Source organism: Lepidochelys kempii, chromosome 3, assembly GCF_965140265.1.
Source record: "Lepidochelys kempii isolate rLepKem1 chromosome 3, rLepKem1.hap2, whole genome shotgun sequence".
Lineage (NCBI taxonomy): Eukaryota > Metazoa > Chordata > Testudines > Cheloniidae > Lepidochelys > Lepidochelys kempii.
This window is the reverse complement of record NC_133258.1, coordinates 99,680,479-99,697,637: the sequence shown is the minus strand read 5'-3', so window position 1 is coordinate 99,697,637 and position 17,159 is coordinate 99,680,479. Positions and strand designations below refer to the sequence as shown.

At 37.4% G+C, this 17,159-nt stretch overlaps 1 protein-coding gene across 21 annotated transcripts in view; it reads left to right on the top strand.

Moving 5' to 3' along the window:
- The window catches only part of EPB41L2 (erythrocyte membrane protein band 4.1 like 2), a 249,222-nt gene that overhangs the window by 181,302 nt on the left and 50,761 nt on the right, over nucleotides 1–17,159 (top strand). For all 21 annotated transcript variants that reach the window (XM_073337300.1, XM_073337316.1, XM_073337314.1 and 18 more), the window contains 5 exons: nucleotides 6,385–6,460; nucleotides 8,572–8,790; nucleotides 10,861–10,948; nucleotides 12,628–12,780; nucleotides 13,727–13,824. In XM_073337300.1, the coding sequence (XP_073193401.1) occupies nucleotides 6,385–6,460; nucleotides 8,572–8,790; nucleotides 10,861–10,948; nucleotides 12,628–12,780; nucleotides 13,727–13,824 (634 nt within the window). The remainder of the gene's footprint in view (nucleotides 1–6,384; nucleotides 6,461–8,571; nucleotides 8,791–10,860; nucleotides 10,949–12,627; nucleotides 12,781–13,726; nucleotides 13,825–17,159) is intronic.

Here is a 17,159-nt window from a genome sequence, read left to right as displayed (position 1 = left end):
AGGTAAGAGTTTGGCTCATAATTAGGCTCATAATTAGGCTATCTTCACATAAACTTTGAGGCCATCTTGTCAAGGGCAATCTGAGTATATTCACATCATTAAAGTAAACATAACCATATTGCAGACTTCATTTGATGTAGGCTCTGGGAGACGGTTAACAGTCAAATTAACAAATGGGGCGAACAGCTCTCTGTCTTGCATCATCCTCTAGATCAAGAGTTTTTAGCAAAACACTAAAGGAGGTGTTATAAGTTTTGTGGCAGACACCTCTATCTGACAGGATGTTGATTTGTACAGTAAGAAAGCAGCATAGACTGAACCCTTGTCTTGTATTTATTAATTATTCCAAACCAGGTAGGATGCTGTCTGGATACTCCAGTAACTTTAAAAATAAGTAGATCACTTTTTAACTCTTTTGGGAGGCAAAGGCTTATTGCTGGAAAGGTTCTTGAAGTATGAGACCTTGATTGGTAATAGCACATTTATATCCTGAGCTGTTAACAACCCTAGGGGTGAGTAGTGGAAAATAGTAAAGGTACTTCGCCCTTAATAAACTGGGTTGCTCACAGAATGCTAATGCCTGGAAACATACGTGATTCTGACACATGCTAGAAGAGAAGCTGAAGGGAGCTGGAGCCTAATGCAGGAGAACAAGAGGGTTTCTTGGCAAGCCAGATTCTTGTGTGAAGCAAAGTCAAGCCTGCCCCCTTGAAAGTTCTGTGATCACAAGCCTGCACCAGTGTGCGTCTCAGCACCCTGCTACTTGTTCTTGACTCAATTTCAGGCTGGGAATCGGTGGAGGAGACATGTTGCTCAAAAGCACATCTCTGGTATCAGGGAGGGAAACCAATGCAGATGGCACTGGTGGCTTGGCAGCTCTTAAAACCATTACCCTCCCATGTCTCTGTCCACTTGGACTTCATGCTGCAAGGTGACGAACACCCAAGTCTCAATCCAACAAAGCATTTTAAACATCTTAGGAGAAACTTCCTAATTTAGGAAAAACTTCCCAATTGTCAGAGTAGTTAAGCACTGGAATAAAGTGGCTAGAGTGATTGTGGAATCTCGGTTGTTGGAGGTTTTTTAAGAACAGGTTAGAAAAACGCCTGTCAGGAATTGTCTAGTTATGACTTAATCCTGAATTGAGAGCAGAGGACTGGACTAGATGACCTCTTGAGGTCACTTCCAACCCTACACTTCTGTGATTCTGTGTGCTTAACTTGAAACGTGAGTAGTCTTATTGAATTCAATGAAATTACTCACATGCTTAATGTTAGGCACATGTTTAAATGTTTTGCTGGATTGGGGCCAGAGTTCATGGCATCTTGCAGAATGATTCAAGCATTTGAACTGGTAGTGGCAAAATGGATCAGGGAGCATCTAGAGAGCTGAGAGTAGAGGGTGGTAACAAGCGGACAAATACATATGTGAGTGGCTTCAGCAGCCAGATAGTTCCCTTCCCTCCGCCACCCCTTGCCCTCTTTCATGGCAGTCACAGGAATTTCCTGCAGCACAGGAGGAAATTTGGAAACTTTCCTTTTGCCCTGCTGTTTTTCTCTTCCTTCCCCTCTGCCAAAACTCCATTGGCCAATAAGAGGCAAGAGTGGGTGGCAGCCTTTGAAATCTGACTTCGCCTTTTCAGGGTCCCCAGAACTTTGGTCCCTTGGTAGTGCTGGGACATGATTTACATATACACCCAGCAACTAGATACAAGTTCAGAATTGTAAAAGGGGTGAAGACTATGGAGATGGGCAGGACTCCTTTCTTTTGTGGCGTGAAGGGTTGGGGGATAAGATTGACTGGCTGGGAACTGAAAATGAATGTATTCATTTGTAAATGCAGTTTGAGTATGGAAAAATTCTACCTTGGTTCTGTAAGGGTGAATTACAATAGTGTTAGTAGGCATACTGTAATGTAGGCTAATCTCCTTGCTGCTCAGAAATGATGATGGATAAGAAAGGGTAATGCCATGATTAATTAGGTGAACTTCCAAATCAAATCAAACATCAGATCAAATGATGTTTACTTCACAAATAAAATCTTAAGTAACGCTAGTATAATATGTAGTCCATGAGTTTTTTTTGCAAGACTTTATATTACTTAGTGTTGCTGGTATATAAATGTTTCAATTTAAACTCGTCTGTAGCAGATTTTCATTTTATGAGAACTGTATGGCTAAGGGCCTGTGCATCAAGTTGTATACAAAGAAATTTTGCTTTATATAACCTCTTTCCTATAAACTTTATCTCAAAGGCTTTGTAATGTTAAATGGAGTTGAAATGAATTGGTGTGAAAAGGAAAAGAAGATTTTAAGAGGTATAGACAATGGGAAAACCTCTGCATTTGAGAGATTAATTCAGATGGAGTGACAGATAAGATTAATCTAAAGACAGGAGAAGTTGCTGAAGAGTTGCTTTTTTCATCATCTGTTGAGACTGTGAATAGAGAGACTGAGGTGCGGGGAAGAGACAGGGTCCATGACATGGGCTGGACAAAGTACGTGGAGGGTTTTCAGAAGGAGGACTGATCATAGATTATCTTGGATCCCTAGTTTAATTTCAGGTGCAATACACTGCAGAGGGAAAATAATTCCCTTAATTTTTTTACAGTTGACTGTGTGCAATTAATTTATTTGTTCTTGCCACACTACCACAGAACTATTTGTTGAACCATAAAAATAGCATATTCACCACCAGTAAAAGATACAAGAATGCCTTTATTGGGATAAAACACTGATTCTCCAGTATAGATGGGATGAATCGTTAATTGTGCACTGTTGGTTATTACATTCTTTTCCTTGAAGAATGTGTCTAATGTTGCTTCTGAAGCATTTTTGAGGTAGCAAGTTGGCTAGACAAATTCTTGACATTTCAGTAGGCCATATTAAGCACCAATAAACAGAGAGCACTAGTACAGACAAAATTCTAAATATCATTTAAATATCAACATTTTTTACCTTGCCCAGCAGTTTGTAATGTCAGTATCACAGTATAAAGTTTTATACAGACAATCAAGTTTTTGTATGCTTTTGTCACATGAGCTATACCCGTAGACTAAGTCAGAAGTACAGAAACAGGCTGTACACAAGCCGTTTAATACATTTAGTTTATGTTCAAAGGAGAAACAGTTTCCCATTACCATTTAAAATATAAGGCAGCCAGTAATTCATACTGTGACCAGTGCAAAATTGTTAATTTGTCAGTTTCAGACAGCTTTACTGAATTTTGTTTGTGGCTGTAATAATAGTATAAATTGTGGTAATTCAGCATGTGTACTGAAGATGTATACACCTGGAGGGCAAATCGCTGTAGGACATAGCGAGAACCAATTGTTGGCATAGGTACTGGGGGTGCCACACCCCTTGGCTTGAAGTGCTTTCCATTATGTACAGGGTTTAAAGTTTGGTTCAATGGCTCTTAGTACCCCCACTATACCAATTGTCCCAGCATTCCTGATTGTTGGTGGTTCACAGAGTGCTTGCAAATGGTGGAGTGCTGCTTTTGGGCATGAGAAATGAGGACTGACTGATGAGATCACGCTGTAATGCAGGGTTGAGATGACAAGTTCTACAGAACTTTTGGATGTGCAAGACCACATTCCTGGAACTGTGCACTGAGCTTGCCCCAGCCCTCCAGCATCTGGACACTAGAGTGAGAGCTTCACTGACAGCGGAGAAGTGAGTATCAATCATACTGTGGAAATTTGCAAAGACAGATTGCTACTGGTCAGTGGGAAATCATTCTAGAGTTGGAAAAATCCAGTATGCAGGCCATTGTCATGCAAATGTGCAGGGCCCTTAATCGTTTCCTGCTACACAGGACTGTTGCTCTGTGCAACTTGCAGGATATAATGGATGGATTTGCAACTATCGGATTCGTGAACTGCGGTGAAGTGATAAACAGCACACACACCCCTATTTTGGCACCAGACCACCTTGCCCCAGAATACATCAGCAGAAAGGACTATTTTTCTATGCTTATGCAAGTGCTGGTGGATCATTGGGGATACTTCACTGACATCAGTATTGGCTGGTCAAGGAAGGTGCCTGACACTAACATCTTTAAGAACACAGGACTGTTCAAAAAGCTGCAAGTAGGGACTTTCTTTCCTGACTTACCGGATTTATCGTTGGCAATGCCAAAATGCCAGTAGTGATCCTGGGAAACCCGGCCTACCCCTTACTCTACAGCTCATGAAGCTGTACATTGGCCACCTCAACAGCACCAAGGAACGATTCAACACTACTGGTTCAACAGGTGCAGAGTGGCAGTTGAATGTGCTTTTAGTCGTTTGAAGGGGTGGTGACGTTTACTCACAAGACTGGATCTCACTGAGAAAAATATCCCAGTGATTATAGCTGCCTGCAGTGTCCTGCGTAGTATCTGTGAAGCAAAGGGAGAAAAGTTGTCTCTGGGTGGAGGGTAAAGGTGGAACGTCTGTCTGCTGAGTTTGAACAGCCAGATACAAGGGTTATCAGAAGAGCTCAGCCAGGAGCTGTATGGCTCAGGAAGGCTTTGAAAGAGCATTTTAACAGTGAGCCATAGTAACGTGTTGTGGTGTGCTATGCTCTACCTGGCCCTGCAGTTTGGGGGCCTACTAGGAACTGTGTGGTGCTTGGTGCAAATTTATGAATAGAACACTGACAGTGTGTCTGTTCATTTTGTGGTGCTTGCTTTATGATTGACACTATTTGTCACAATCCTATGAGTTGTGTCAGTGTTCAATAACAACTAAGTGGGTACTTTCAGTACCGCCAGGCATTTGGCAGCATATGCTGGGAACTAGTAATTATTTTCCAAACAATATTGTTTTATTGAGTAATGAAAACACTTTAAAAAATTCTGTACAAGTTAAAAACAAGAACATTTAAAAACTTAATAAATTCCTGGATCAAAGTTTAAAGAAGAAGGAGGGACATCAATGTCCACTTATGTCTTCCAACATGATATGTTACCTTTGTTTTGATAGCAATAACATTTTAAGCAAATTAGCAATTCTGTGAAAAAGGAGAATTGGCAAAACCACATTTACGCCAGCAATGACTTGGCCTAAGTGTTGTGTTTTTTATCTGTACACATTCACTGTACATAGTTATAAATCATTAAAACTATAGCTATCAAAGTGCTTAATCTCACTATTTACAATTACTCATTTTGTATTTCAATGTTATAAGTCAGTATATGAGGGAGAGTTATGGGAAACATGATTCTTTAATGTCAACATTTCCCACCTTCTTTAAACATGAGTTTTTTCGCTCAAAGTCCAGTTTTATTTGTGAGAAATTTTCCTGTGAATGCGTTTTGAGTGGTGTCTCTATTTTAGGGTCTTGATAGTTGCTTTTAATGATACCCCAACAATGTCCACTGATGGCAGGGTAAGAAGTAATGGGCTTCATCTGCAGCAAGGGAGATTTAGGTGGGATATTAGCTTTCTGACTACAAGGGTAGTTAAGCATTGGAATAGGGTTCTAGGGGAGCTTGTGAAATCCCCATAATTGGAGGTTTTTCAGAAGAGGTTGGAGAAACACCTTCCAGGGATGGTCTAGGTTTACTTTGGTCCTGCTTCAGCGCAAGGGGTTAGACGTGATGACCTTTTGAGAGCCCTTTCAGTCTTGCATGTCTATGATTCTAATATAGGAGAAACTGTAATATGTATGTGGTTTTATATATTTAATGAGAGCAGCCATTTTTTTGGCTACAGTATTTGCTAGAAAATAAAGTGCTTTACAACTTCACTATTTCTACTTCATGCTTTAGTGTATGCATCACAAATCTTAGTTCTTTCAGATTTTCTTCCCCATGAGTGATTGTACAGTCTCCCAAATTAAAAGGAATTTGTTTTATGAGCTTATCTCAACAGGGGAGAGAGACTTGCCCTGGAAGAAGCTGGAAAACATTGGTTATATTAGTTCACAATCAATGCAAAAGAAAAAAAAAGTTGCTCAGGGTTGAAACCCTCTAAAATGCTTGTTTGAACAAAAGATACCTTTAAAGCTGCTAAATCGAATTATCATGGTTGCCTGAGAATTCAAAACTCTAAATACTTTTGTAGATGTTTTCATAAATTATGATAAGAAAAACATTGTAACAAATTCTTCAGAAATGTAAATAAATTATCTTAATCTGTTGGTCTGATCTTTCAGTTTACAAGTGTAACTATCTGGCATTGAAGAGAACCCACTCTTCTGTTAACTTTCCCTCTATTTACCATATAATTTCTTAAATTTCTTGCATTTTAAATTTGACTTCTATTGATTTATTGACTTAATTGCTGAAATGCTAGTCACAAGTGTTTTAAATCTTCCAATAAGAAATTTTTGTTTGTTTTTTTTTGGTTGCTCGTTAAAGTTCTGTGGAGTAATAATCAGACATTTCCCATTTGTAGGTTTACCCTGGCTATTCACCTTTAATGTGAAGTTTTATCCTCCTGATCCTTCACAATTGACTGAAGACATTACCAGGTATGCATATTTTAATATAAAACTTGATAATCAGTGTTTTTTATATTGTACACTCTACAAGTCAACAACTTACTTGTTTCCTATGTTTTAAATTCACATTGCAGATTTTCTCTCTCCCCACTCTCTCCCTCATAGAATAAGGGAACATAGAGGCCCTAGGTATGGGAGGAAACTGGGATAGTTATCCTGGGCACAGCCTCCAGTGTAGCCTGGAAGTTTAAATATTCTGTCTGTCTGCTACAGCACAGTTTGACTATACTGTGCTATGCTGCTGCTTTTTGTAGCCAGTAGGGAGTGAGTGGGAGTTGGCGACTGCATGATGATACCACACAGCTTTTCTTGCTCCAGTTCACAGTATGAGCAGTCCTGAGCTGGGGTGAGACCTGGGACTCAGTGGATCTGATAAGGCCTCCAGGAAAGCTCCCAGATGAGGGGGGAAAGCTAGTTGAAATGGTGAGAGGTGCTAATGAAGGGGTCCAGAAGGAAGAGGGGAAAAAGTAAAAATTATAGCAAGAGACCAGAGGATGAGGATAGAAATGGGATAGAGTGGAATAGCAGGAAGGAGACCAGAAAAGGGAATGAACCTCTTAAGGGTCAGAGGCGTGGAGCCAGTGGATGTTGAGAGGCTGCCACTATGTTGGGATGTAAGCAGTAGGGTAACTTGTGTTGATAGGAGTACTGAGCTCAAAGATGTTAAGGTGCTTTATATGCTAACTCTATATTAAACTGAATTGCTGAGAATACATTTTCATAGATAGGTATTAGAGATGGTAACACACACACAAATAAGGTAGTACAACAGAATTATTATCCTTTATTGTTTCTTCATGATAGCACCCATGTGCTACATGCTCTTCAGACAACCAAGGAGGAAGAATCTAAGAACAGAGAAAAGTAGAAAGAGTTTAAAGAAAATGGGAAATATTTTTTTCTTCAAGTGTTATCTTGGTTTACTGTTACAAACCACAATTAACTGTTCAATGTTGCAACTTGCTTAAGTGTTTTGAGGGGGATACGGAAATAGTCCAGATAATTTATTTTTAATTGTCAAACATTTATCAAATAGAATTTGTTAAATACAGTATGTAGCAAACACAGTGGTATATAAAGGATTTATTGGTACTCATTTAAAATTATTTACGTAACTCACCACCTAGTAGCTTTCCCATTTGGGAGAAAAATGACCACTCCAAACATATGATATACAAAACAAACTAGATATACAGTCTATAATTGTCTCTCATTCTACATGTAGTAGAAAAGCTAATTGTATTAGTGTTCAGTTGATCTAAAACTAGCTTTAGGTGTCCATGCGTGCTATAAAACTATTTTCAGGAAATTAAGTTGGGCTTTTAGATTGTGTTCAGTTAAAGTAAATAGTGTTATCCTTGATTTATTTTTGAAATTTTCTAAATCCCCAATAATTTGAACTTCACTATGAATTCAAAATAAACAAGTAAAAAATAAAATTTACTTTTGTTTAGTATGTCATGTAAGATTACTTTGTGTATGCACAGCACAAGGCTTTATGGACAAGAGTTGCAAGGTACAAGATAAATGTAATTACTCACATGGATACGACCTGTCTGAGGGATGCAAGTGTTCACTGCTTACTGATATAGTATGCATTCCTATGTTGTATGGCATGACTGGCTGGATTACATGGTGCAAAACAATTTAGATATTACTGAAGTTTTAAAACCAAACCCTAGATTTTAAGGGAAAATAGATCATCCATTTTTAAATGGATTGTACCAAGCCTGACTATGAACATGACAGAGTTGGTAAGCAAGTTTATTATGTAAAACTGGACACATACAGCTCATTTGTACTGGGAGCCAGAATATTTCTAATTCAACTGATTTACGAAGGATATATTGATTCTTATATTAAAACTGTAACTCCAAATCCTTTGTTTTTAGTTGACAAGATCTATCAGAAATGGAACTTTGTCTCTGTGTATTGGTTCTATCAGTGCATTGGGTTTTTTAAAACAGACTATTGGCACTATGTTTGGACAGATTTTACTCAGCTTTGTGCATGTATGCTCTCACAAATATCCTGCAGGAATATTTCTGTTTACCATAAGTAACTTTTTTTTCTTTTTGCAGATATTTCCTGTGCCTACAGCTTCGTCAGGATATTGCTTCTGGCCGACTGCCATGTTCTTTTGTGACTCATGCCCTCCTTGGTTCATATACTCTGCAGGCCGAGCTAGGCGACTATGATTCAGAGGAACACAATAACCATTACATCAGTGAATTCCAATTTGCACCCAATCAAACAAAAGAGATGGAGGACAAAGTAGTAGAACTGCACAAAACACACAGGTGTGTCTGACCTGGTGGGAATAAAATATGTTGATATGGTCTTGGTTACATCTGTCATTTCTCTTGATCTTAAAGATATGTATAATACTGTATTAGATTGAAGAAGTTTATCACTACTATAATAGTCTTACATCAATTACATAGCTACAACATTTTTCTTATATGTATTTAAATGGAACTTGTCTTTAGTTTGACTTTCCTGTCATCTTTTTTTCTTCTGTTTATTACAGCTCCTTAGTAGGATTTCCATCAAAAAAGTCAATTATGGATTGCTTCTTGCTTTAGCCAGTAAAAATAGCAATAAACATTTCAGCTAAGAAAGTTTTGAAGCTATATTTCATGATACAGGCTTTTTTACTTGCTGTGTAAGAACAATAGTCTGAATTTATTTCATTCAGAGATGTTTTGAACAATATGAAGAAAGCATTCAGAATCTGAAATTTTTCATTTAAATGGGCCACAAATATTCAGTCTCTAAACTAGCTACCTTTGGTTCATTAAAAATACATTGTAATCTGATTATGAGGAGCCATTTTATGACTGACGTGTAGATAGAATTAAAATCCCAAAGTCTCATTATCTGAAAAATATAAGTACATAGGCAATTGCTTTCAGTCAGCAAAATAGATCATACATTTCTTTGCATTGCCCAACGGTCAGAGCCCACTGCCCTGAACTATACACTCTTTGTAGTGTTGTTTTTTACCTTAAATAAACCATGGTCACTGTTTTAGTTTTGTTGACAATAGGAAAAACTATTCTTGTTCCCCTCATACTGACGGAAGGAAGGTCATCTTTTGTTAGATAAATGCTATATTATGAAGGTAGAGTCTAAGCTTCATGACCAAGTCTAAGCTTCAGTAGAGTCTAAGCTTCTTGGGGCAGGAACCGTCTTTTTGTTCAGTTTGTACAGGATCTAGCACAATGGGGTCTTTGTCCATGACTAGGCATTACCACAATACAAATAATAATAATAATAATAATGAATGAAATTCTGAGCTATATTGGGAGCAAAACCACCACTGTCTTCAATGGGCCACAATTTTGGCATATATTGCTCTGTAGATATTGTACTGTTAAAAGCAAAGTGTGTACAGTCTAGGTCAGAAAAGGTTAACCTTTCTGTGTTGGACATTTGATAAAATAAACATACCTTATTTACTGATCTTGGCATTTTAAAGGATACCAGTGAAATTCTGAAATTCATACATCAGCAAGGCTTGGGGGAGGATAGATTCCTACCTTTGTTAGTGGTACTGTTTGACCTGGACACAGTTTTCTGCAAGGATGGCTTACCAGGGAAGCAAAGCATTTTAAATGTTTATGGATCTGTCCTGGCAGCTGAAAAAGGTCAATATTTTTTAAATGAAAGACTAGAATATGGAATATTCCAGAATGTAGTAAAAATTGTGTAGAACCCATAAAGCACTGAGATCCATGATGGTCATGCTCATGACTTTCTCTTTTCCTGATAAGTTAGTGAATGTGTCTTTAGGAGAGTGGTACTTTTTTTTGTTTGTTTGTTTGTTTAAGATATTTAGAATTGAAAACAAAACAGTGCTAGCCACAGCCCTTCTGTCAGGGCAGTTAGGGAGAACATCTACTCCAGTGTCACAGAGGACTGGGGAAACTCAGCAGATGACTGTTTGAAAAGTCACTTTGGATCATGTTAATCTCATAACTTCATAAATACTGATCGAGTTATAGCGAGTCATGGAAGATATCCTTGATTGTGTTTTGGGGGAGAGGAAGTGAGGGCAAAATGGAAGCCAGTTCTTTGAAGTGAAAAAAGTGTTTGGGGCGGGGCAGTGTTTGAGTAGGTTATAATTAAAACTGTTTTGCAACACTAAAGGTAGTAAATGCTACTAAGTAAATATAATATACCGTTAATGAGAATATACATACCTACGATTTTGGGGCGAGAAATACAGAAGTGCAAAAGTACTCAGATTTAGACTCTTCTAATCTGAAATATTTTAACGTACCCTAAATGTAGCTACTTTCACTTGGTTTTATTATCTTGATATTTATTTTTGACAGTAAACTGAAGGTATCTTTTACTGGTTCTAGGGGCTTGACTCCAGCACAGGCAGATTCTCATTTCTTAGAAAATGCCAAGAGGCTTTCCATGTATGGAGTGGATTTACATCATGCCAAGGTATTGAACTAATTTCTCTGAAAAATACTTACCGCTACAGAGCACAATAAAGGTGGACCACTCAACCTGAAGATACATGTACGCTTAAGGGTACTTAAATGCAAGCCCTTCAACTGCTATACTATCTGGCAGTCATGTTAATTATTCAGTTTACAGGTATAGGGACTCTGAGAGTTTATCTTCAGTCAAGGATTATTTAGCCCATGTGGCTCCATACTTACAGGTTGGGAAAATATTCTTTATTCTTAGGAGCAACTAAGTTTGTTTTAAATGTCAAATGTTTATTCCAGTGATAGGCTTGGAGAGGCAAATTGGAGCCTAAAATGTCTATAGTGTTTTTTTGTACCAGTGGGCATTAAGTACAGATTTTTACTCTAGATGGTTGGAAAGTAACTTCCATTTCTATCGATATTTTAATTTTTAAAAGTAAACAGAAATTAGTATAATCCAATTTTAAAAGATCAATGTTCTCAGAAAATCAGTAGCAAAATTCATTTAATGGATTAAGAATGAATAATCCAATATTTAAAAAGAGACGCTAAAGCCAAATTTTTTGAATAGTGTAAAAATACTAGAGAAACCTTCTGTTTTATTCAGTGGAACTTGGAAAGGTAGTTGGGTCTTGTCAAATTCTTTTGTAATTTTATTAATGGCCTTTCCCAGTTGGTCTTGGAAACATTTAATGTAGGTAGTCTTGTATTTACTGGAGGTGTATGGTAAATACATCTGCAACCTTATTTCTGCCACTAGTAGAAGTTCATAATGCCAGCTCACTCTTGTCTTGAATGGCTTTAAGAATTTTCACTCTCAGTGGTTCTAATGCTTGCAATTACTCCACAGCGATTTCTCATGGCAAGTAAAAGCTCTGACAAGAACTCTATTTTATGAGAACAGTTTGCAGCCCTTAAGAATTCTGCCAGTCAGTCTAGAATTTAGTGACAACTGGATGTCAGCACTTCGTATTATTGCCAGTTGGTTGGGAGCATGTTGGTATTTGTTGTGCTATTACATGGGGAAGTCTCTTCTTAGATTTGCATTACATGCAAGTCCTATCAGTAAGTATTTGCTTCTGTAAACTGAGATCAGACATTGTCACTGGGCCAAAATGATTAAAATGCTATCTGCCAGCACCTTGACTGAAGTGGCTAAGCTGACATTGTCAGCCAAATATCCACTTTTCTCCATCTTAATTGAAGTAATAGTTATATATAACTGCACAATATGATATAACAACCTGCTGTATTTTTGATAAAAACTGTAAAGTTTACAAGGCCTTTCATTTTTTCTTCTTCCTTTAATGCTTACTGAAATGTTTGCTAATATCCATCACATCTCTACTGCTGATAAATTTCTGATTTAGATTTTTATATGCCTCCCCCTCACCATAATATTGGTATGTTTTTCCAAAATTGCAGCATGTGAACACAGATGTGTCTGGTCACTGCAGACTGGACTGATGAATGCTAAACCATTGCAGGAGTCCCAACCTTGTTTCTAAGATTAATAAATGCAGATTTTTCCTGCTGTTGTGTACCTTTTCTTTGCAAACCCATTTGGCATTACTGTAATTTCAGCATGAAACCAGTGTAATAGACATCCCTCCTCCCAAGTGTATTAACATAATGAACTCCATAAAATATCATTATTTAAATTTTGTCTAAAATTCTCATTTGCGGTAGGATTCTGAAGGTGTAGACATCATGCTGGGTGTATGCGCTAATGGGCTACTCATTTACAAGGATAGACTCCGAATCAACCGTTTTGCTTGGCCCAAAATTTTGAAAATCTCTTATAAACGTAGTAACTTCTACATAAAAGTCAGGCCAGCAGAGGTAAGTAGGGCTTTTATTCATTTCTTGCAGTTCTGTTCATAAACAGCTTGAGATGTTTTATAGAAAATATTGGCCAACCTTTCTGCTGCTGTTCAAGAGTGAAAGCTAAAGTTCAGCCCACCAGCAAGATAATGTTTTCCAAACTTCCCCAGGTGTTCTGACAGAGTTCAAATGTGGGATTTATATCCGCACCTGTTTGAGAATAAGGGATCTCTGAATCCTCTTCATAGGCGACCAGTCATACCCAAAACTTATATGTGGTATTCTAATTAATGAATCCTTATTAACTAGCTAGTTCCTTTTATTTACTTACTTGAAGTCAATTAAAAATATAAGTAGCTTTTCATTAAATGCTGTGAACTGTTAGCAGAGCTAATGGAGATTGCTATATTTCAATAGATGATGTGATTAATATGAAATCTTAATTTGAAAAAGATCTCTCCCTCTTTACATGTCTTGTGATTCATCTTAGACATAGGTGTATTGTCCATTCACGTGTACATCTTGTACTTGCATTTACATAACATTTTTGGATTAGAAATTGTGACAAACTTAATAGCTTGAACACTGCCTAGTACAGTATTTAGTGGACTAAGGGGAGAAAGTGTGCATGGCTGCTGCTACAATTCTCAGTACAATTGGCTTTTTGCAGTGTTTTTTTTTTTAAATTCTGGGCAGCTAGTCATGAAATTTGCTGACAAAACGAAGGCACTGTTGGCTTTTCCCAAAGAAGAGTCATTAGTAAATACAGATAGGAAGTGATTATTACCCTGCATGAGTAGTCCACCTGGTGCAATTAGAAGTATGGAAAATTTGAGACATTTTGAGCATCAGGAAAGGAGAATTAGTGCTTGTCACGGTAATGGAAATGTCTGAACTCACTCGTTCTGCTAACCTGGCCAGCTTTCAGGAAATGTGTTAATTTATTTTGTGGCTCCTTTTCCAGCTGGAACAGTTTGAAAGCACCATTGGGTTCAAATTGCCAAACCATCGGGCTGCTAAAAGGTTATGGAAGGTTTGTGTGGAGCACCATACTTTCTACAGGTAAATACTCAGGAAGTCTTATCCTCTTTCTCCTAAAAGTCAAAACTATTTTTATTTTTCTCAGAAAAGTGTGTGGGGGAGACTATATTTTCTCCACTTGTTTTAGCTCCATCCAGTTCTAGCTCCCATTGAAACATGTGAAAAATACACATAGATCACTGATCCTGGACTATTAATTTGTAATATCTTACATAAAAGGTTAATTACATTCAACTTTATAGCTCAATTCCTAATTTACCATCCAGATCTGCATGAGTAAGAGTGTAGCTCTCTAAGATTTCAGTTTGTGCAGCAGCTGAACACCTAACAGGAAACCAAAACTTGCAAGAACCCAGCTACTGTTTGGATATGAGGCCTTGTTAAGCATCAGGTCCTCTTATCACTGAGCGCTATATGCAGTAGTAGGTGGGACCATGTGCTGCCATCTTTTCAGTGTGTACTGGCTAAAGACTGCTCTCATCGTTGGAGCAGGGACCTGAACTTGGGTCTCTCTTATCCTACGTGAGTGCTCTAACGAGCAGGCTATGGAGTAATTCTCGCGCTCTTTCCTTGCCCAATGGTTATCAATTGTCATTCATAATGGCAATTCTTAGTCATTAGAGCAGGGAATGAGAGTGAAAATGGCTCTATAGTTGGCTACTTAGAGCACTCACCTATGATGTCAGAGATGCAGGTTCAAGCCCCGGCTCCAAATGCTATTTATAAAAAGTAGAACAGGCTCAATAGTAGAGAATGAGAAAACCTCATGCCAGAATATCCCATCGCCCAGTAGCAAGGCCATTCTCCTGCAGTTTAGGAGACGGAAGTTCAAATCCCTTTTCCTCATGAGGCAAAAGGGGGAATTGAATTGGTCTCCCATGTCCTGGGAGACCAATTCAAACTAGTCTTGGAACAAACTATAACTACATTAAGAATATAACCACTTTTCTATGGGAATATATGCACTTGCTAATTGTATTGAGATATCTTGTTTGCCCTCCCATACTTTCAAAGAATGATTTATTTTCAAATGTACTGTCAGATTTCTCCTGAAAACCAGAAATCTTGCTGTACATGATTAAACTGTATACTTGCATTTACACTGTAGCACCCCGGAATCTATCAAGGGAAAGGACAGCTTGTATTTTTGTGCAGTATTTATCACAACGAGTGAACAAGTTGCCCTTGTTAATGCTTTCTTCAGAAAAAATATACACCAACAATTCACTGTGCTGTATTTCAGAAAATAAACCTGCTCACAAATAAATTTAGTTGAGATATATTGCAATTGTTGTTTAGCCTCCTATGAACAGACATGTTCCTCTAATATTTTTCAGCTCCTTCTACCTTTTGGAATATTTGAAAGTGGGTAATGTGAGATTACTCCAGATTGACAGTATACAGTCTCATAAACCTTGTAGTGAACATAAAAGCAGTTAAATAATAGAGCCATCTTGCTAGACAGCTTTTTGTGGCAGATGTATATTTTCTAATGGGAAAAATGTGGTTATAGTGGATCGCAAATTAAATGAGTCAACAAGGTAATACAGTTGTGAAAAAAGCAAGCATCATTCTGGATGTATTAGCAGGAGTGTTTGTGAGCAAGACACAAGATGTAATTATTCCACTCTACTCAGTGCTGTTAAGGCCTCAGCTGGAGTATTGTGTCCAGTTCTGGGCAGCACACTTTGGGAAAGACTTGGACAAATTGGAGAAAGTCCAGAGGAGAGCAGTAAAATTTATTAAAAGTCAGAAAACATGACTTATGAGGAAAGATTGAAAAAACTGGGTATGTTTAGTCTGGAGAAGACTGAGGGGGGAACATAATAATATTCAAGTATGTAGAAGGTTGTACAAAAAGAAGAGTGATAAATTGTTCTCCTTATCCTCTGAGGGCAGGATAAGAAATAATGGGCATAAATTGCAACAAAGGAAATTTAGGTTAGACCTTAAGAAAACCCTTTTAACTATACGTGTAGTTAAGCACTGGAACAAATTACTTAGGGAAGTTGTGGAATCTCCCCCACTGGAGGTTTTTAAGAAGAGATTAGACAAACACTTGTCTAGGTGTTCCTGTCTCAGTGCAGGGGAATGGAGTAGATGACTTATGGAGGTCCCTTCCAGGTCTAAATTTCTCTGATTCTAATATTTGTGTGGCTTTGGGCCAATTATATTAATTGGCAGTAGAAATTGGAATTTCTCTTCTCTCAGCCATACCTCCTCTAGTTTTTTTAAAGAAAATCCTGGTTTGCCATTTGCACTGTTAAGTTTCAGCTGTGAATCACTCATTAAATACATAATTTAGAAAGCATTCCTGTTTGAAATCAGTTCATAGAGCGTCACACCTGTCTCAAAAAATTTTACATTTGACACTATAAACCTCACAAGCATATAAGGCATGGAAGGTTGTCTAATTAATAAAAATGCACTGTTGATATGTGATTTTCTCAAACTGAATATGAAGTTAAGAAAATCTAATCATTTGGTGAGTGCAATCTATGACCAGAAGTGATATGTAGCACAAGCCACTCTGCTGCGTGGCTGGGATAAATCAGTGTTCTTGAAATGATTCATACCGTTGCAATAGTTACTTTGAAATTTGCTTGATAATTTATATTTTGTCATTATTAAATTAGTATGTAGTCCAAAATAGGAAAGAATCCTTGATTGAGCTACATCTATAGTAGCTGATCAGCTTAGATTTTTAAAAGGTAATTTACAACTGTAAATGTTTTCAGTGACATTTTATATTTATCAGAAAATCTTTCTACAGAAATAGAACAGAATTTAATTGGGTTTCATTCCAACCAGAAATAGATTTTTCTAGTCAGGGATGGTATTATAACAAGTACTAAGCTTCAAATACTCTCACCATCATGTACTTCCACTGATGTCATCAGGCAGAAAATCCCTAGAACCTCTCCATCAGGATTTTAAAATAATAAAATAAATAAATCCTGATCTCTTTTCTCTCATTGAATGCCAGAAATAAACAGGATCACAACTGTTACAGCCCAAAATTTTTTAATGTTTTTCTCTGCTCGTGCCACGTGTTCTGTGCATTCTACATGACAGTGAATTTTGCATGTAATTCACACATACAATTCAACTTCCAGGTTTAAGGAAAACTCTTTTCATAAGGTTAGTAATTCCTTTTAGATAACTGAAGATGTGTGTTAACATAAGCTTTGTATATTGGATGGTATCCCTTTTAGTTTAAAAGATGACTCTCCAAACTTTGTACATACACTATTAAATATGAAAACAGGCCAATCTGTGCCTTTCTTTTATAATATTTATGGAAATTCAAACGATATAGAATTCCAGTTACATTCTAGTAAGTAACAATCCACTTT